The 20,861-nt window shown below is 38.5% G+C and overlaps 1 protein-coding gene across 1 annotated transcript in view; it reads left to right on the top strand.

The window, feature by feature from the left end:
* Positions 1-20,861, top strand: part of agps (alkylglycerone phosphate synthase) — a 40,562-nt gene continuing 19,701 nt past the window's right edge. The window contains exons 1-12 of the mRNA XM_084725100.1: positions 1-249; positions 4,392-4,481; positions 6,591-6,681; positions 6,781-6,901; positions 7,005-7,079; positions 8,115-8,186; positions 9,141-9,220; positions 11,854-11,934; positions 13,240-13,365; positions 13,675-13,783; positions 19,447-19,574; positions 20,779-20,830. Coding sequence (XP_084581226.1) covers positions 65-249; positions 4,392-4,481; positions 6,591-6,681; positions 6,781-6,901; positions 7,005-7,079; positions 8,115-8,186; positions 9,141-9,220; positions 11,854-11,934; positions 13,240-13,365; positions 13,675-13,783; positions 19,447-19,574; positions 20,779-20,830 — 1,210 coding nt within the window. The 5' untranslated portion in view covers positions 1-64. The remainder of the gene's footprint in view (positions 250-4,391; positions 4,482-6,590; positions 6,682-6,780; positions 6,902-7,004; positions 7,080-8,114; positions 8,187-9,140; positions 9,221-11,853; positions 11,935-13,239; positions 13,366-13,674; positions 13,784-19,446; positions 19,575-20,778; positions 20,831-20,861) is intronic.

Genomic DNA, 20,861 nt, shown 5'->3' with positions numbered 1-20,861 from the left:
CGCTGACCTCTGACAGCCGCTCTCTCATGGATCCGCTCCCTCCCTTCACAAACACGGAAGCAGCATGGCGTCCAACAGCAGCGGCGGCAGCTCCGACAGGCAGCGGATTGCACAGCAGAGACTGAGGATAATTGCCGGGCATTTACAGAGACCGGAGGACGGCGACTCGACCATCCTAGCCGCGGAGTGCAAAGCCCAGGGGAGCAAGACAGATGTCTCCCGTGACGGGCGGACGGTGCCGAGGAAGAGGTACAAGGCTGTGATGGAGCGGTGGACGAGGGTCCAGCCTCTATGGCTTTAGCTTGTTATTAAGTCAAACATCAGTTGCTAACAGCAAAATAAAAAGCAGTGATGTGTCGTTCACTGATAATATGGTTTCCCCCTCATTCCAGGCTTTAATAACATAAGGATAGACGGTTATAGCGGCTTTTAATTAGCCTGCTAGCTAACGTTACTTGGCTATAGACAGTAGACATTCATTGCTAAGGAGTGGGTGCGGCTAGGTTTACTGTCAGGAGTTTAACGTTGGTGTGGTCGACTTTTTTCTAAGTTGGTCAGCTTTAGCTCTCTCTGAGGCTTATAATATATCGTTTAATTTGTCATATCACAACGTTTCAGTGACAGTGAGGTTGTAATAAGGTCAAGAGAAGTGTTAATGCCTATGTTATTGCTAATCTTTCTGCTCTTGATAACTAAGTCGTTGAAACGGATTAGCAACATTTTAACAAGCCGTTATTGCAGCCGTTACTGTAACCGTTACTTTTACATAGAGCCCTTGACGTACTGTTTGATTAATCATCTTTGTCATTCAGTAACTGTAAATGAGCTGTGTGTTTTATTTCAGATGATAACAGGTACTCTTTATTTTATTAACATGCTAACATATTGCTATGGGGATCATTGAGATTTTTGTAAACTTGATTTTAGTTGTTTGGTTTAGCTTAGATTTTAGTTTAGTTACATCTTAGAAAAGACATGTAATTTCTCACTAAGAGACTGAGGAAACTTCTCTGTCACTCCTGTTGATCTGATTGGCTAGAACAAGTAGTGGTCTGACTTTCAACCTATTGGCAGCTCAGTTCCTTTTGAGGAAACACCACCACCACCACCACACTGTGCTGACATCTAGTGTCAGTCTGAGATAACAGCTGTAAAAACAGGGGTCCAGATTATCAGCATTTGGCCTTGTGAGATTCATCATGTCCCGTTCTGGTTAACATGACCCTCTGATGATATGATAAAATGTTATGTCTTGTAAGACTGTTTGTTCTACTAGTTGTTATGCTGAGATTAAGCCTTGGCGATTAGTTTCTACAGCAGTAGTCCAGATTTTTTTAAAAAAGGAAGGTTCCTAGGGGTTGGGAGTTTACATTTCCTATGTCTGACCTATAAAGTTAGGAATTTAAATGTGTAAAATAATGAACCTTTTTACTTTTTCCCCACTATATTAGTTTTCACAACTGGAAGAGAAACATGTACAAAAGTTCTGGGAAAAAACAATGAATCCATGCAATCCTAGATTAGAAGTAGTTTGTTGTTTTAAAACTGTAACTCTCTGTGCTTAACAACAGACATAACAAATGAATGGGCTCTTTAGCCCAATAATAAATTGCTGATCATTTAATTATAGGGGTGTCATGACTCTCCTTATCCACAATTTGATTTGACTTTGGATTTTAATGTCATAATTAAGTTCTTTTTTTTTTTTTTTTTACCACAGATGGCTATGCCATTGTTATACTATTGAGTCACGATTTGTAGAGATTAACAGATCATTGGTTTTATGCCCTGACAACTCATTTACATTTACGTTTCCAAATTTTTCTTTAGAAAGATAGTCAACATGGTATTAAGTATGATTCAATGGCTGATAAGTTACGCCTTGTCCTTTCTGGAGTGGTGTTATTCTCTTTGGACATGTACTGGATGCCGCGAATAGGGGGATGGAGAGAAAAACAAAATACTGGGAGAATCACTGATTGTGCCTTTGATTTCGATCACTGAAATTGAACGCTCATTTCAATAACATTTTGATTTAATATTGAAATTGTGACATCCTTGTCTAAGAAACATGAAACGCAACCTTAATCTTAGTATGTTAGCAAGTTATTTCATTAAATCTCAATTATGTACTATATATGAGGACTGGACTGAGGTCATTAAAGGGCTGGATTTGGCCAACAGGCCACCAGTTGAATAGGCTTGGTGTACAGTGTATGAAGTTTGATAGTTGATGAAAAGTACAACAGAATTGCAAATAGTTCAATATTCATTGGATTTGTCTGTGTCCCTGCATCTTCTCTAATTGCACATAACCACATACCACATGCTGTAAAAGCTGTTGTTTTGAGAAGTACCCAAGGACTTCCTCTGTTCAGCCTGTCCGCAATTTAGCAGACATTCTCACTGCTACTTTTCTTGCATGGCTAGTTCAGTGGTTTGAGGTAAAAAATCCTGATTTGCAGGTTGTGTGGGGTCTCAGCTCCAGTGTTTAATTAAAAGCATACCTCAGATACTGCACCATACCACCACTGATCCATTAACAAAGGGATATTCATTCCATTCAGATGAGTTATATAAACTTAAAAGTTCATTAGATACACGTAGCTAAGACTAATGTATTTTACTTCAGCAGCTCTGCAATAAATAAGAAGTCCTGCCTTCATGAAATTCAGTTCAGTTTTTGTTCAAACTGGTTTATAGAGGCTCTATAGAGGTTTGATCATTTTTGAGGCTGGAGTCCTGTGGTAGTGCACTATACTGTGAGGAATTTCTAATGTTTGTTGAGTGCAGTCATACATTTGTACATGGTGAATTTAGTTTATTGTATTTCCCCCTCTTGCTGTTCCAGTCTTCTGGCACTTCTTACTTATTACCATGGTGTATTGTACATCTAATCTTTTGTAATCAAACAACTTCCACAGAAGTCATCCCCTTTCCAAAACTTTAACTGTAAAAATACCTTTGAGAAAATCATTCTAACTTAAGTGTATGTTGTAGTCTGGACCACGGCTTTATAGTTATAATGTGGACTCTACTATCCATTATTAATGGATGGTAGAGTCCATATATTTTTATTGTTACAGTTATTGGTGTGGACTGCGCTACACCGGTAGCAATTTTATTTTCACTTTTGTATTTATGTATGATTTTTTAAAATAATAAATACAGTCTAACAATATTGTTGTATATGATATGACACACCCATACTGCAGGTCCATTTAAGTAATTTCAAGGTAATTTTATTTATATAGCACAAAATTACTAATCATAGATTTACAGCAGAGAGCTTTAATTGGCCTGAAATTGCCTGTTTCTAAGAGTAGCCTGTACTCACTGACCTAGCCACACATTTACCCCATTTATTGATACATTTTTATTCGGTATGTTCAACAGCTATGACAGCACATCACTTGTGGCGAGGATTCATTAACGTATGACTCGGTGTGTCACTCTCATTTCTACTCTCACTCTTAATTTATAGGAAACTCCATTTTGGCAGGTATTAATCTTAATTATGGCTTTTACTCCACTGTGGTAGCATCCCATCCCAAGTGACCAATGAGTTATGGTTGCTCTCTGAGTGGTGAGCTGTCTCTCTGCAGAGGGTAAGCACACTGCACAATGCTCTGCACAGTATTGGAGAATAGACAATGTAGCATCATGTTTGGTTGTGAAGCCAATGATTATGATAGAGTATCTCTCATCAGTAATAGCATTATAGCACTTGCTGTATGTGCTAAAAATCAGCAGAAGCTTGTTAGTTCAGTGCACACTTCCAGACCTTATCACAAAAACTGAGCAGTATTGAAAGTAGCTACGGATAAGACTGTCTACCAGGTGTCATAAATATAAAATATTTGAATGTGTGGAATGGGAAACGGCTGAAGGCACAAGGAGTGTCTGCTAGCTTTCTCTGTTGATGCATATGTCGTTTGAATGTTTCACTTCTGGACTACAATGTCAATAAGCCATGAGCAGTTTGAGTGCTGTGTAGTGGTAGTAATAACCCAGGGAAATATTGTAGGTGTGCCTGTCTGCACCCTCCCATATTGTAAATTTGCCAAGTGATAGCTGGCCCCACCTTGGATGGATGCAAACTGTGAATGATAATAAGGAGACCTCCCTCAGTGAAATGCTATATGTCTGTGTGTTAAAATGTCAGCATGAAGGATCATATTATCAGCTATGACTCTCCGTATTCCTCTTGTTTTGTTGAAATTGCCTACACTAGTAACAGCCCAGAGGGACTGTGGTAGCACACTCAGAATATACCAGGTCACTACCTCTGGGAATCACCTTCACACTTGGTCTGATGGTATTTAATGTCATAACTTTAGTGCAAGGTGTATGAGTTGACTTAACCTCTGCCAATATTTGTTTTTCCACAGGCATGAGATTATGAAGTGGAATGGCTGGGGATACAGCGATTCCAGATTCCTCTTCAATAAGAAAGGCCAAGCAGAATTTACCGGCAAAAGGTACTGTATAATATCACATCACCACTCTTAGATATACTATTTATGCTCATCTGTTGCAGGGTTATTATAGTTAACTAAAACTAAATTAAGAAACAGAAAGTTACCAGGACACCAAATACCGGCAGAGGACAAGATCTCTGCAGATACAGCCACCACCACGCACTTCTAGTGGGTCCTAAGTGATGATTGAAAGGGATTATATTCATGAGTCTATACATTATTCTTTAAAGAAAATGTTGCATATTATGTCTTTAACTTAAATAAAGATAAAAACCAGACTTGAGTAAAAACTGTAAACTAACTGAAATGATATTGGGCACTTACAAAAACAAATTAAAATAAAATATAAATATGCAACTAGAGCTGCAACAATTAATTGAGTGGTTGTCAACTATTATATGAAAAAAACTCAAAATCCTCTGATTTTGTGTGTGATTGAGAATATTTTCTGGTTTCTTAAGTCCTCTATGACAGTAAAGTGAATATTTTGGGGTTTTGGGCAAAACAAGACATTTGAGAGTGTAATCTTGGACATTGGGAAAAACTGATCAACATTTTATATACCAAATGATCAGTAATAATAATAATAATAACTGATATTTGCTGCCCTATATTCTGGAAATCTCTTTAGTTTTAGTCTTTGTCAATTTGGTCAAATTTGTCAATACAAGCATGGGGATGTATAATGTTTACTGAGCAAGGGGTGTCTATTTGACTGTGAGTCAGTTGCCCTCACAAAGTGTTGCATTTGTATTGTAGTACCTATTCTGCATTTATTAAATTTTACCCCTGCCACACACTTTCCATGTTATAATCAACAAAACTAAAAGTAATACTGAAACGAGTAAAGGCTGAACCATAACAAAACATTTTCAAATAATAAAAACTAAACTAAAATGAGCAAACCTGCTCTGGAATCTAACTGATACTGGGTTGAAAAAAAATCAAATAAAAATAAAAACAGAACAAAAATCTAAAAATATATGAACTCTAATCTGTTTGTTTAGAGAAATCAAGCAGTGCAGTAGAATGTGTAGGTCTCATTCACAGCCCCTGATCTTGTTTTAGCACAGCTGCTGTGTGTCTTGAGGCTGGAGTTATGCATTGATCATTTTCACAGCCCATACTGTGAACTCAGCCTTTGAAATCAGTTGTTGTCTCCTTCCTACGCTCACAGCAATGTGGTGCTACTGCCACCTAGTGGTTGGCATTTGAACCGCTCACTGTCATCGGAGAAGGTCACTGGTTGTGATTTTCAGCTTTCTCAAACTCAGTTGCTTATAAACAGAAACCACTTTTCAATAATGGAACATATTATTGTAGTAATTATTAATGTAATGTAAATTTCATTCATTGACCACTGTAGAAAAAAATATTTAGTTTATATATTTGCGATTGTCCAGATACAAAGCCAGTTCTCAATCTTACTGAATGTGGCTTCAGTTTTTTTTCCTGTCTTCATGACAAGAGCAGAGGTATAGATGAGTTTTTGTAATCAAGACACATGACTTTGGAAGAGACAATACCTGCTTATCCCATTTTAAACCAGCTCATTGTGTGTAAGGATGTGTTTTGAGTAATGAGTTGAGCTGTACAGGATGTTACACAGAGAATGGTTTCCTCCTGTGTGAGCAGTTGCCACAATCCACTCTGTGCCCTCTCAACTGGAAAGCTACCTGGGCGGTGTACAGTACAGTAACAGGGGCTGGGGCGCAGTTGAATGGATGTCAAGAGACGTGTTCTCCTCCTTCGCGCTCCCTGTGACAGAGGCTTTTTCATTATAGAGTGTGTTTCATGGTCTCTTGGACAAAGGCACACCACAGTCCCCTGATGGGCCGGCCCGGGCTGTGCCAGCAGCTCAATTATGCAAGGGATGGCGAGGGCGATCACACGGACAGCACTGTCACTGCTGCTCTGCTCGCCTAATAACCTCATTGGACCCAAACCTCACACTCTATTCTTATTAGACACAGGCCTGGTTTTCCAAATGAATAAGCCCAGTCAAGCATTCAGATATTTTCAATATAGGGCTTTGACTTCCGCTACTGGAATCACTAATACATTTTTAATTGGTTGTTCACATAATCTGTCTTCCTTTACACTTTGCAGGTATAGACTAAGTGGCATGATCATTCCTGGGCTGAAGGATTGGTTTGAAGGCACGTTTGGAGCCAGTCTGCAGCATAAAACTCCAGCAACAGTGAGTGAAATTCATATTCATTTGTGTTCACAATGGATGACAAAGAGGAACACTTAATCACAGTTTTAAAAAAACACAATGGTTTGTTTTTTGTTTCAGCCCATTCTGACCAGCAGTGCTGTCCAACCTCCCATTCTTAACGAGGCCTTCGTGGAAGACCTGAACTCCACAGGTATTCCCTTCTCTCATGATGCAGAGGATCGGGTGTTTCGCGCCCACGGTAAGGAGACTTTGGACATTTTCCCTCAGAAATGACCCACTATGTCTGATTGTTAGGCAGTGTTTATATTTTGTTTCATTTCTTTCCTGTGTTTTTTTCCCAGGCCATTGCTTACATGAGATCTTCGCTCTGCGGGAAGGGAAGTTTGGGCGTGTTCCAGATATGGTGGTATGGCCAAGTGAGTCCAGAAGCTGTCATTTCTGTGTTTTTATCAGTCTGTTTGTCCCCTCCCACGTAGCATCGTTGATCCCCTACTGGCTTAGGTTGATTTAAAGGGTTAATCTCTGCAGGGGCAGGGATATTAATATGTATGAGTGGAGGCTTAATAAGAAGCGTCAGAGGGAGGACAGTTGACACCCAGTACACCACGATCTGGCCCTGCACTGTGCGCCCATGAATTATGATTCCGAGATTGGTTTTCTGTTGTTATGGCTGGCACTATTTTATCATGCAAATGAGTGTTGACTGATTGTCGAAACTTGATGAGCAGCCTCCCAAATGGGCAGCAAATCACTAAGCAACTGTACATATTGTTTCATCCACATAAACACCCAATTTGAATTTTTCCAGCCCCACAAATACACTCTCATTTGCTATGTATCTAATGGATGTTTTGTAATGTAATTTGCATTCCTCAGTAGTCCCTCTAAGTCAAGCTGTGTTTTTTAAGTGGATTTTTAGTTTTCTGAACTGTAATCCGCAGGCAGAGGTGGTGTGTTTAATTGGATGGCAAAATGTCCTAGAATGAAGGTATTTCTCACTGCCTCTGAAAGCACTTGAGGCCAGTCAAGCACATCCATGTAGGAAGGTGTTGCTACTCTTCCCACTCGCTCACTGCTCCAGTGTGAATGGATGTGGGGCTCTGTGATTGGCCAAAGCACGTTTGTATTGATCCAGCACAGCCCACCCCAGAGAGCGTAGCTTCATGCAGTCTGACTCCGCCTGAGGAAAGCCCCGGGCGAATCACAACCATCAGGCAAATCAAAATGCACCCTGCCTCTCTGCTGCTCCCCCAGCTCTAATAGCTCAGGCCATATACATTTATTTATTGTCTTCTGTATACACACAATGCTTTGTGCTATTTTTTATTTTCTTTGCAGTGTGTCTACCACAAGTTATTATGTGAACACTTAATTTATGAATGCAATACAGGACAGTAAACGCTTCCTTTATGATGGCCACTAATTTCTAAAACGATATTGTGTCTTTGCAGACTGCCACAATGATGTTGTGAAAATTGTGGAACTGGCATGCAAACATAATGTTTGTTTGATACCTTATGGAGGTGAGTCATGAAGTCATTGGCTTTAATCAGCAGAATTAGCTGTCACGTACTGTATACAGAGACCACTAGATGTGTATTTACATTTCATGTACTGTTATATGTTATTTATTTAAATCATTGCTTGTGAAATTCTTTTTCTTTTATTAATCTGTAAATGAGCTTGGTAAATAAGGTAGTGCTGACAGTCCAGTGGATGCTGTGCAGAATATTACATCTTGCTGTGTCTTTTGTACTAGAATAACAGAAAAAAAATATTAGCAGGCATCCTACTGGGCCACTAATCTAAGCATATGATGTAATCACAACATCTGTGGTTCACCTCCAGACTGGGTCTATCATTTGTAATACTTTTCTCTACCCACCACTTTTCTCATGTCTCCTGTCACTCACTACTAACACTACTTTTTACTATTATGAATACAAAGTGGCCAGAATTAATCTTAGTCTGTCAACAGGTTGATGAGAATAATGCAATGAATAGTCAGTCACATGTTTATTCAATTCAATCCTGAAGCCTTCGGCCATGTTTGAAGAATGAATGCATGTTTGCACTATGCAAACATTGCTTTTTAAAACATATTTTGTATAACTGTCAGTGCAAATGCATTGCAGCGTTTTAGATTATTTTAATCAAATCCTCTGGCCTACAGATCTTGTTCTTCAGATGTAAGAAAACATTTTGGTTTGGTACAGACCCCAACAAAGGTCATATCATGATTTTAATAGTCTTTTAGTGAAGATGAAAATTGTGTTGAAAAAATGCTCAATCCCATTATATGTTGAAATAATGTCAATGTTTTTTTTTGTCTGTATCATGCAGCCCCTATAAAGACTTCATGAGTGTGTGTGGGTTAAAAACATGAAACCAGGACAGTGTACAGTATAATCACACGGTCCATTTGAAGGCTTCTCTCTGTAAAATTCCAACTGTAACTGTTGTGGTTCCTCTCTCAGGAGGGACTAGTGTCTCTAGTGCCCTAGAGTGCCCCCCAGAGGAAACTCGCTCCATCGTCTCTCTGGATACCTCACAGATGGTACGTAAACAGCAGTGTCTGTCAGTGTCAAAAGAGTTAATCAATCTAACAACAAGAAAAACTGAAACTAAATCAAATGTAGTCTGATACAGTTGAAAAAAAACTATCACCGTGAAACCTAAAATGTCGAGTTTCTGAGAGAAAGAAGACTTTTTATACTGGTTTACATTAAGAGAATGTTTCTGATTTTTTTTTTACAGTAAGTACATGCTAATACATGAAGGGACAATATTGTTTATCAACACCACATTGAAAAAATGTAGAAATTTTAGGCATTTTTCTTTACTTGTCTATTTACCTCTGTTATTTTTCTAGAGGAAATGTACAACATGTTCAAAATATTAAAAAATATTCCTTCCTTCTCAAATGTGAGGATTTGCCATTTTCCCCTGTTTTTAATATAAATTTATCCATTTTCTTTTATTTTCATGTCATGCACACAAATTGCCCTCATTAGATTCCAAGACACCAAAAATACAGTTGCAATTGTCAAATATTTCAGGTTATTTTACAGCTCGGTCTTAATAAAATATTCTGCCGCCTCACTTGGCAAATAAAATCTGCTACAAAAAAAGGTTCCCTTCCTGAAAAATTACTCAGAATTTTTATCATCATCCAGCCAAAAGAAATAAACAGAAATGGAGGTTATTTTACTTAGCGGTACATCCATAAAGTCCTCAGAGACAGGACTGCAAAACAAAATGATGAAGCTCGCTCTCAGTTTCACCGAGCTCACACAACAAACAAAGGCTTTCGTCCTCTGGAGTGGCATTAAACCTGCTGGTCTCCTGGGCTAATGGTAATATTCCTGAACCGAGCTGTGCACACAGGGATCTTTTTCTGTCATATTTCACATAAGGTTCTGTAGCTATACTTAAGACAAAAAGATGATAATTCTTGTTTATACCATATATCAACAGACCCTTTTTTGTCCTCTATATATGAGAAACATTTTTCTCCTAATCTTCTGAATATCACAAAGTAGCTTGGTATAAATGTAAATTAGGGTTAGGGTTACCTCATTCTTAGGTAACAAAAACACAACAATTCTTATTTTCAGGTGATTATACAATAAAGAAAACATACTTATGAATATTTCTTCCATATTCTGCCAATAAACCCCCACAATTGTTACACACTGGACCTTTATTTCTTGTTTTAAGATGATAAATGTGTCATTTGGGCATCAGTCATTAATTTTAATGGAATCTCAAGTATCTCAGCAGGAACATGATGATGTTTCATTGGGTATGATATAAAATGGTGAATATCGTCAGCAGTAGAGTACAGTTCTTTGATCCAGGCTCAAATAGAGGTGATATATAAGCTGTCCGGATGCTGCTAACCCACCAGTCATTGAGTTTGGTGCCACAGACGTTGGTGACCAGTGTTCTGTGTCAGGGGTCAGAGGTGAGGTGGCTCCAATGGAAGCACATGAAAGGAGCAGTGTGGTTGGAACATAAAGTTTACTACCTCTGGAGAATAATTGATGGCAGGTGTGAAATGACCTCCTGAAGGTAGGGGTAGGCCACGTGCCTAGCGGCCCAAATAAGAGGCATATATTTGGAATTAGATGTTAAATTGAGTTTAACCTTGAGGAAACTGTCTCTGTCCCGAAGCCCCTCCGCACACATTTATCCTCAGACATGTGACCGTCAGGCTAGAAGGACAAAACTTCTACTACTGTAAGGAAACTGTCAGGGGACTGTTTGGATGGACTGCTGTTAGTGTATTGTTAAAGCGATACTTAAAAAATTACTTGAAGTGGGGCTGTATATGGTACTTATTCACAGTTAGTGTACTGTCTACAGTAGTAGGTAATACATTGAAAAAATTTAGTTTCAGTGGACACTATTTAGAATATTTTTAGCGCATTACTAACAGCCTTTCCTGAAGGGAAACTGTCACTGCAGAAGCGAAATATCGCACTCTCCACTCCAATCAAACTCCACTGGCAAAATCAATAATTTTACCTCACTCAACACTGGAGTTGTTGGTCTGCTGCTGCCTCTATCTGTTAGTTCATTTGTATTATTCTGTGACCTCGCCATTTTAAAAGGTTATGTTGAATTTAAGTCACACAATAACACAAACAATGTAAACGATCGAGGCAGCAGTAGACCACCAAGTCCCTTGGTAAAATTACTGATTTTGCACATAGAGTTTGGTTGGTTTGGAGAGCGCAATATCTGGCAGTTATTATAGCGGTGTCCTGTTGGAAAAGCCTTTGACAGTAAAGCGGTGAAAATATTCTAAATATAGCATACACTTAAAAATATCTTTTGTTGCTGACCCTGTCCACAGCAGTACATTGCTTAGCTTCCATGCTGATAATCCTCTCTGGTTCTCCAAACTGAGTGCATGCTGACTGGCATCTACTCTAGCTAATACCCTGACTATCAATTTGTACCTCATACAGCCCCCACTTCAAATAATCCAAACTATAATGTCGGATGACAGAAATGGTGATTCACATTTTCTATCAGGAACTTGTAACCTACATCAAATGTTTTCATGTTAGACAATTTAAGCACACTGCATTATAGAGCATTTCTTTCATACCTTATGGCATACAGTATTTATACAGAATGTTTTATGACCTCCTCACTCATGTTGTTTGTTCTTTCATCCAGAATCGCATTCTGTGGATTGACGAGAAAAATTTAACTGCCCATGTGGAAGCTGGCATCGTCGGTCAGGATTTGGAGAGATTGGTAAGCACTGCTCATCCATCCATCTTCATCCACTGAAAGAGGTTACATTACGGTAAAATGTTGTTCCAGCTATCGAGCTGCGTGACCCATTCACATGCAGGTTGGCCACGCTCAGTCACCTTGGTACTCTTTGCTCAGTACATCTAACAGGGTTTAGGAAAGAGTTTGAGACAGGAGCAGAGTGCTGAAGGGGAGAGATTAGAGAGTGAGGCGGCGGTCATGAGCAGATGGCACCATCAAGCTAATTCAGAAAAATGGTGAAGGAGCGGGCATTTGATGTAGAGGAATGCGTGAGCTGCATCTAAAGCAGTCTCCACCTCTGCATTTAGACTGGGCCATTTTGATGTAGCAGATGGGTCTGCATTATAAACTGCCTTCCAGGGGAGTGCTGTGATAAAACCAGGCCCAACTTAACCCCCCATCTTGTGCTTCTGGTGGGGGTTGTTGTACTTTGAGGTCCTTATTATTATTACTATTAAATGTTCTGCCTAAAGATGCCATCTTTTAGGGATTGGGCTGCCTTAAGGAGCATATGTGGGTTCCTGATGACCTAAACATTCTCCCTAAAGCTGGGATGGGATGGTGCATCTGATGAAGGGTGCTCAAAGGCGAATCTTTTTTTTATGTCACACTCCCCCAATGACCCCAGAGTACATTGTCACATTGTTATGGCCGTGTGACAAGTAACTAAGAATTTAAGTATTTTGTGTATTGGGTGGGGCTGTGGAAACTGAATATGTTGCTGTCTTCCATTAAGACTGTCAGTATACCACAAGGATCAAGTCAGATTTTATTTATGAAGCCCCAAATCACAAATTACAATTTGCCTAAGCAGGCTTTACAATCTGTACAATGAATGACACCCTCTGTCCTCAGACCCTCAGTTTGGTAAGGAAAACTTTACAGAAAACCCTTTAAACAGGGAAAACTGGAAGAAACCTCAGGAAGAGCTACAGTAGAGGGTTCTTAAAAAAAAAGGCCTAAACATCTCACCTGGCACTGCTCAAATATTGCAATATATTGCTTTCTTTTTAGTCTTTTTGATGGTTTATTCCACTTGGTTTATTTTAGACTGCTGTAAAAATCTATGAGGCCATAAAACCTGAGTTTTAGCATTGCAGCAAAACGAGAGCAGTGAAATTCAGCAGCAGAGCTGCAATTATCTTTTTTTCCCTTTGCGTGCTCATTCTTTTTGCTTGTTATTAAAACATTCTTGTGGGTTTACAAGCGTCATTGTCTTCCAAACATTTTTGCCTTGCTTTGAATTGGAACAACAAACACATGTTCCCTTTCATTTTTTCACAGCTTAATGAGAGTGGCTACTGTACGGGGCATGAGCCTGACTCCATGGAGTTCAGCTCCCTGGGGGGCTGGGTAGCAACTAGAGCATCAGGCATGAAGAAGAACATCTACGGCAACATCGAAGACCTGGTGAGTCACATGCCCTCCCCTTTACCTTCCTGTTCATGTTTGTTCGAAACACCAGATGACGGTCAGGGCATTGCAGTTACTGCACAGTAATTAGAAGGGAAATTATTAGCAAGTTTTGTGGACTTTGCCCTCACCTCTAAAATGCATTGGTCACAGTGTTCGTTATGAAATGCATCCACATATGTGGTACAAATGATATACAAATATTTTGTCAACAATTGTATTTGTGTGAAACGAAAGTACACAAAGTACGCCATTGTTTTTTGCTCTAAAAGTGTTGTGTTGTGTTCCTGTATTCTGCCTGAACAGGTCGTCCACATAAAGATGGTGACTCCACGGGGGGTGATTGAAAAGAGCTGTCAGGGCCCACGCATGTCCACGGGGCCGGACATTCACCACTTCATCATGGGCTCAGAAGGTTTGCTGACTTTCTCATTTGATTTCAGTACACCAGAGCATGCAGGCACGTGTGGGTTTGTGTGCAGGTCTTTGTGATAAAACAGTAACATCAGGGTGGTTCTCATGCTCTGGGCCTCTTACATATTAACCAGCTTTGGTGGAAAAGCGATCTGGAGGGGTGTTAGTTAGGAACCAGCAAGTGTCCTCTCCACCCCATCTGCAGCGCCCTGTCCTTGTGAATGCCCACAGAGAATACTGCCATATGCCAGGTTCCCCCTACATAATGAGGAGGTTCAGAGACTCTTGGCACCGCTATGTTAAACAGCTGTGGATGCAAACTTTATATTCGCCCTACAAAGCTCAGCAATCTGCTCCCTGACTGAGCCGGGATCACTGCAGAAATGTACATTTGTACTCATTAGAAGTGATTTCAATATCAAGGCAACAACCACTAGGATCAAAATCAGATGTGTTCAAAAATATAGTCACAACTGACAAATGTTGAATGTGGACAGCAGTTGAATCAAGATTATGAAAGTAGTATAATTAGATAAAGTGTGACTCTATCAGCCTTCCTGTTTTTCAAATGGAAACTCCCACTCAGCTGTTAGGAAAAAGTAGTCACGTAGGTAAGAGCGCTGATGCAACCCTCCCACCCTCAACCTAGGGGGTTTATGTGTAGCAACATCACCATGCAGTAACCTTCATCAGGTCATGAGGGAAAACATTTTTTGGAAAATATCATTTTGATGCTAAAACGTGTATACTTTGTCCAGAATTTGGATTATTTGATTTGAGTACTTGAAGGACACTACTGGGAAGCTACTGAATGACATAAAAACCTCACAAAAAACAAAAATAATGCACTCATGCTTTAATATAATTGTCAACAGTTGCCATTGAGTAATTTTGGTGGGGAAAAAATTGATACAGCATAGTATCACAATATTTTGACTTTCAGTTTTGTACCACATGCCAAGAATCAATCTTTTATCATAGAAATTTTTAATGTTGCAATACCAGAATAATAAAATTAGTCCACTAGATGGTGCTGAGTATTTTTCTGTTGAGGTCAGCAGAGGTCACAGTCAACGGGGTTAGAAGAGTTTTATGACAGTGTTGGTCAGTCTGCCTGCTTATTAGCTCATTTTGCTGCATTAAATATGATTGAAGTGAGATGAGCAGACTGAAAACTTTATCTTATTAGATAAGACAGATGTTTACATTATTTTCCTTCGGGGACATAATTTTCAGTGGGAAAAAGGTACTAAATTGCAATATATGTTTTCACAATACTCATATCACTCACTCATTCACACATATTGCAGACTGGTGAAAATGGCAATAATACCATATTGTGATGTAAGTATCCTTAAGTAACTTCTGGTCATTCTAACCCCCAGTAATTAATGCACTTCATTCAGGCTCTACTAGATATTCAAAGAATTGTGGTATTTTTTCTACATTACCAGTAATACATTTGCATTAATACAAGATTTAAGATTTTCATTTTCACTGTGCAGGTTATCTTTGACTTCTGCAGTATGAACCTCTATGTCCATTTAAACCTGTATAAACAATCAGGCTTCACTTTTCAAAAAACATTTGGCATGTTTGTAATATGTTATTTCAATTGTTTATTTTTAATCTTCATAATTAAGTCAGCACACACTCAATGAGCTTCTTAATAGAATTTCATTATGCACAAAAGATGTTGGCTATAAGTTACAAAAACTTGTAAATTCATGGGGTTTTATCTAGTTCATGTGTTTTCCCTTAACATTTACAAAAGTCAGATTTGCAGAGCCGTGTTGACAGTAAAAACAGTGCACATATCAGGGCTCTTGTCAATTTAAATTTCTAGCCCTCCCAAGTTTTGAGATCTTTTCATGTAATAAAATAGTGCCCATCAGTCCACTTGGACTAGACTACATACTACACTAGAATCCAGGAGGGGTTGTTTATATGCTGTAAAGTGTAATGACTTCTTCATATAGATTCACACGTATACAAGCATGTAAAATACTGAGGCATTATATCCCGAATGCAAGCACATTATAAGCAGTGTAAAGCAGTGAGCTTGCTGGTGGGGTTTTGATGCTGTAAGAAGGGGACAGGACCACACATCTCTAGGAGTACATGCCCTTCTGGGAGGCCCTAATGCTGGACCCAAGAGGTCACTCCACCGCACAGTCTCATTAAAATTATCTACCTCCTCACCCCAGAAGCAGCATCCTGCAGTCTGACAGCAGGCCACAACAACAACAACAAAGCACCACACTAAAACCCTCAACTATGCTCTGCATGTTAAGTGGAACGCATCCATTTTATCAGAAATGACTGTGAAACCTGGAGCTTCTCATTCACTGCACAACAACTAGGTCTCTTTATCTCTCTGACCTTGAAGTGGCCTGAATGCAAAGTATTTTCTTCTCTCTTACTTCAACCAGCATGAAGAATGATTGGAATAATCAATAATAATCCCTTTCTCTTTTAAACTCCTCTCAACCATGGAGGATGTAATGTAGGCGAGTGAAGCCAACCACCGCTAATTTAATACATGGAATCAATTCTTTGTTTCCAATGTGGTGGCTTCATAATGGTCAACATTCTGCACAGAAAACTTTTCAGGCTTTTTATCAGGAATAGTCTCTCTCCTGTAAGATGCGGTTGGTTTAATAGTGACAGTTGTAGTAAAAATGGCTTAAGCTGCACTCCAGCATTTCATTGCATTGCATTCATCCCCAAGAGGGTGTTTTTCTGACCTTGCTGTTCTTATTACCTCCCTTTATTCCTTACTCACTCACCCACTTTTACTCCTTCCTCTCTAGCTCCTCCTCTTCCCTAGCTTTCTCTCTCTCCCCCTGCCTCTCTGACTCCTCCTCCCGTGCCCGCCTCGCTCTGCGGCTCCTCCTGTGTTCTGTCAAGAAGGAGGGGCTTCTCTTGGCCGGGGCCTAATGGAGTCACATGTTTTCCACTGGGCCACTAGGGAGCAGCGTGCGGCATGTAGTGTCACGTTAGAGGGCTCATTAACAGCCATAACAGGCTCCTAATGGAACAGGCTGTATTCAGGGGAGATACGTCTCTAAGTGGACATCGTCTGTAGTAACACAGAACATCAGGCAGGCTCGGGGGCAGTAAAAGGTTTAGTTTACCCTGGGGCGGCATGATGTGGTAAAAATATATATATATATTGGTGTTATTTAAAACTTAAAACCATGAGGATGTAACATTTGTTACTTCTTTTATTTTTTTGTTTTTACCAAAACACACACCTTTTTTTTTTACATCTGGAGAACAAGATTTGTAGACTGGGGCATCTTAACAAAAGGGATGATTATTAGTGCTTTCATACAATATCTTGATCAACAATCATCAGTTCTTTTGTTTTGTCCAACCAACAGTCCAAAACCTACATATTTAATTTCTGTTATATTCATTTTTTGATGAACACTTTCTTAGATCACAGTTTTCTACCCTTAATCTGAGTGTAGACACACAGCTATGCTGCAAGTCAGTACAGTTGGAGTTTGACTTTAAAGATTTTATCAGACACAATTGTGAAAATTTTTAAATATTTCTGAATAAAAATTAATAAACTCATAGATAGTAGGGCCCGACAATGCTTGATTTTGGGGCCAGTGCCGATAACAATAGTAGGGAGGAAGAAAATTATATCATAATTATCATATTACCATATTGATGTACTGGCCAATATTGCAGTGAATATTGAATATACTTGTCAAACACTTGTGACAAAGATATTAAATATTTAATTTCATAGTAATTATAAAAACTATAAAAAGGTCAAATGGAAAAATGTACAAAAATACTATAAATGGTGCCTGCTAAAACTTAGAAAAGAAATAATAAAAGCTCTGTAACATGTGTTTTCTAAAAAAAAAAAAAAATATATATATATATATATATATATATATATATATATATATATATATATATATATATATATATATATGTATATATATATATATATATATATATATATGTATAAATATATAAATTATATATATTATATATATTATATTGGACAACATATATGTGATACTGATTCAGACCTAGTAAGTGATGGCCAATATTGTCCGACTAATATATCAGTCTGGCTCTAATTGATAGTGATTACAGATCAGAAGGAGAGAGATCCTAGTAACAAGAGTTAGACAAAAGGTATGATAAAATTAATTTGTGCAGTGTGTTCAGCTATAACAGGCAGCTGTTTTCAGTGATAAAACTCTAAAAAAAATTAATAATAACTGCGCTGTACACTACCCGCTCAGCACTAAATGACAGGCAGACAGACACAGTTCGTGACTAGCTGTTGAATGTAATGCAGCATTTAACAGCTAAAGAGACGGATATTTCCCACAGGAGTTCAAAGAGACCAAAAACAGAGTTCAAAGAGAGTGAATATTGGACCTACATTCACCGAGGGAACAGAAACACGACTCCAAATGAGAAATGTTGCTTCAATATTGTGGGATGTACAAAGAAGCAACTCTATCAACTCAAAAAGTGGTGAAATGTCTTTGTTGTGTCCACAATAATAAGTAATTAATCCAGACAATGCTGTCCACCTCGTCTGTTATGTTGTTGTTGTTGTCATTGCTACTGCATTGCATTATGGGATAGTATGTTCTACATCTGTTGTTTTAATAATAAACAGTTATCTTCAAGGTTTTCACAGATTTTTTTTAAGGAAGTGGTGATTATAGTTGGGTTGGATTGTGATGGTGTTGTGTTGTACTGCATGTTTTGTTCACCTGATCTACATACAACAAAAAAAATAACCAATCTTAAAACACTGGCATTGAGTTGAACTAACAAACACTTCAACACCTTTCTGACAACGAATCAGCAACAATAAAATATTCCAAGTTCCACAAAGGTTGTATTTATTACAGGACTGTTGTGTCAGATTTACAGGCTTTTTTAAAAAAAAATCTTTCTGGTCACTCTGTAATTTTCATACAGTCCTTGAAGAAGAGAAAAGAAGACAGAGAAATTTTGTTTACTAAGTGAATGTTTAAGTGAACAATCTTGTATCACGGACTTTTTAAATCAGAAAAATATCCACATATTGTCAAAGCCTATGAAACTGTGGGTGCTGGAGGATGATTTTCAACACAGTCTCCCTTTTTTAGTTTATAATAAATGATATTAATATTCCAGACTTGTGTGATGGCAAACAACACTCCCTAGCTACAGTTTACGATATTTGGATGAAAGCAGTTGGGCTTTTTTTTTTATAATTTTTTCCAGACATACTTGGAGTGTGATGTAGACACTGGTTTTTAAACATGCAGCACGACTCCCTCAGCAGCAGCAGCAGCTAATGGTTGACAGTTTTCAGGGTCATAAGGTCAGCCAGAGGTTTTGGCGTACCTGTATATGGGTTGCTGCTGTTTGCCTTGCTGCCTTTGATAGAGCCCTGCTTTATTTCCTCGTGCTCTTAAGTTGATAAATCTTAGTTGTCCCCCAGTGTGTGGTAGAAAACCAGATATACTAGGGGAAATGTGAGACAAAGGTCACCCAAAGGACCCTCGGGATGTGTACCAGAGCCCAGTAAAACAGTCTAAAATTCCACTCTAAGAAGGGGTTAGGTCATATAAATTGTGGGAACTGATGTGCGTTCTACTCAAAATCTCTCACTGTGATTTTCCACAGGAACCCTGGGTGTGGTTACTGAAGTAACGATGAAGATTCGTCCCATGCCGGAGTATCAGAAATACGGCTCAGTGGTTTTCCCTAATTTTGAGCAGGGAGTTGCCTGTCTTCGAGAGGTTGCCAAACAGGTAACATTTTAATCTAGCTTTAAGTCGTTGTTTTTTTCCTCCTGTCTCAACATGAGGCTCAGGTCAGAAAGTTTTCGAGTGTGCTGGAAGTTGCCCAAACTGCAATAAGCACCTTTAGGACTTTACAGCATGTTTATAATGCTGTCTTACAAAAGATACCTAATTATATCCCTTATTATCTGGCTGTTCCAATCTCTACCAGAGAAGATCTCAGGGTTGGTTACTTCTTGAGTCCCTCCAAGTCAAAACTGAACTTAGAAAAACTATTTTTAACTGCTGTGTGCCCAAAGTCAGAGATACATTTCTAGAGACCATTAAATTAAATGGGCACATTCAAAGATTTGTTAAATGAATTTGATGTTGAGGTCCATGAATGCTTTATATGTTGATACCATTTTGTTTTTTATTTGGAGTAATTGATTGTTCATGTGCTACAAATGATTATTAACATTTGGTGTTTTTATATTGTTTTATTACTTTAGAACACTATCACTGGGTTGCACCAACAATGATTAATTTTTAAACCAGATTAAATCATGGTTTAACTTCATTTTAAATTTTAACTTCACAAATTTAAACCTCGCTTTAAACCTCAGATTATGTTGCACCAAAACCTTAAACTCCAATTTAAACCATGATTCAGTTTAAATTAAGTAAATTTACACTTACTTGACTTGTGTACAGCTACCTTTTTGAGATGGATTGAGTGAAATAATTCTCTGCTGAGCCATCGTGAGTAGGCCTACTAGGCTAACCAACTTTTAACCAAGTAGGCCTCCTTTTTACACTTACTAGGTCCTAACAGCACTCAAATAAAGGTTAAATAAAAAAGAAAACATCACTATTCACTTGTTTCAAAACTGATCTGCAAACTAAAGCAACAGAAGAATCTAAATGTATTGTTAGACGAACTTTTACTCTGTTAAAACCTTACTAGTCCAAGCTGAGCTGACCCCAAAAACATACTGACGGTGTTGATACAAAGCAAATCCAAACTTTACTCTGCCAACTGGAACTTTTTGTCACATACATCAAGCTATAGGAAGTCTATAGACCGAACATTATGTACATAAAACAAGCACTGAATGTCAGCAATAATTAATATTGGTCAAATTTGATCTGATATCATTTGGAAGCTTTACTTAGACATTTTATTTTGTCAGAATTGCTATTAAAACAATATGAACCAACTTTTATTTTGCAGAGGTGTGCCCCAGCATCTATACGGCTCATGGATAATGAACAATTTAAATTTGGTAAGTTTTGTTTGATTATTCATTCAGCCTT

Source organism: Lutjanus erythropterus, chromosome 8 (assembly GCF_056507025.1).
Source record: "Lutjanus erythropterus isolate fLutEry1 chromosome 8, fLutEry1.hap2, whole genome shotgun sequence".
Lineage (NCBI taxonomy): Eukaryota > Metazoa > Chordata > Actinopteri > Lutjaniformes > Lutjanidae > Lutjanus > Lutjanus erythropterus.
The sequence above is the reverse complement of the archived record's forward strand: the minus strand, read 5'-3'. Positions and strand labels throughout refer to the sequence as shown.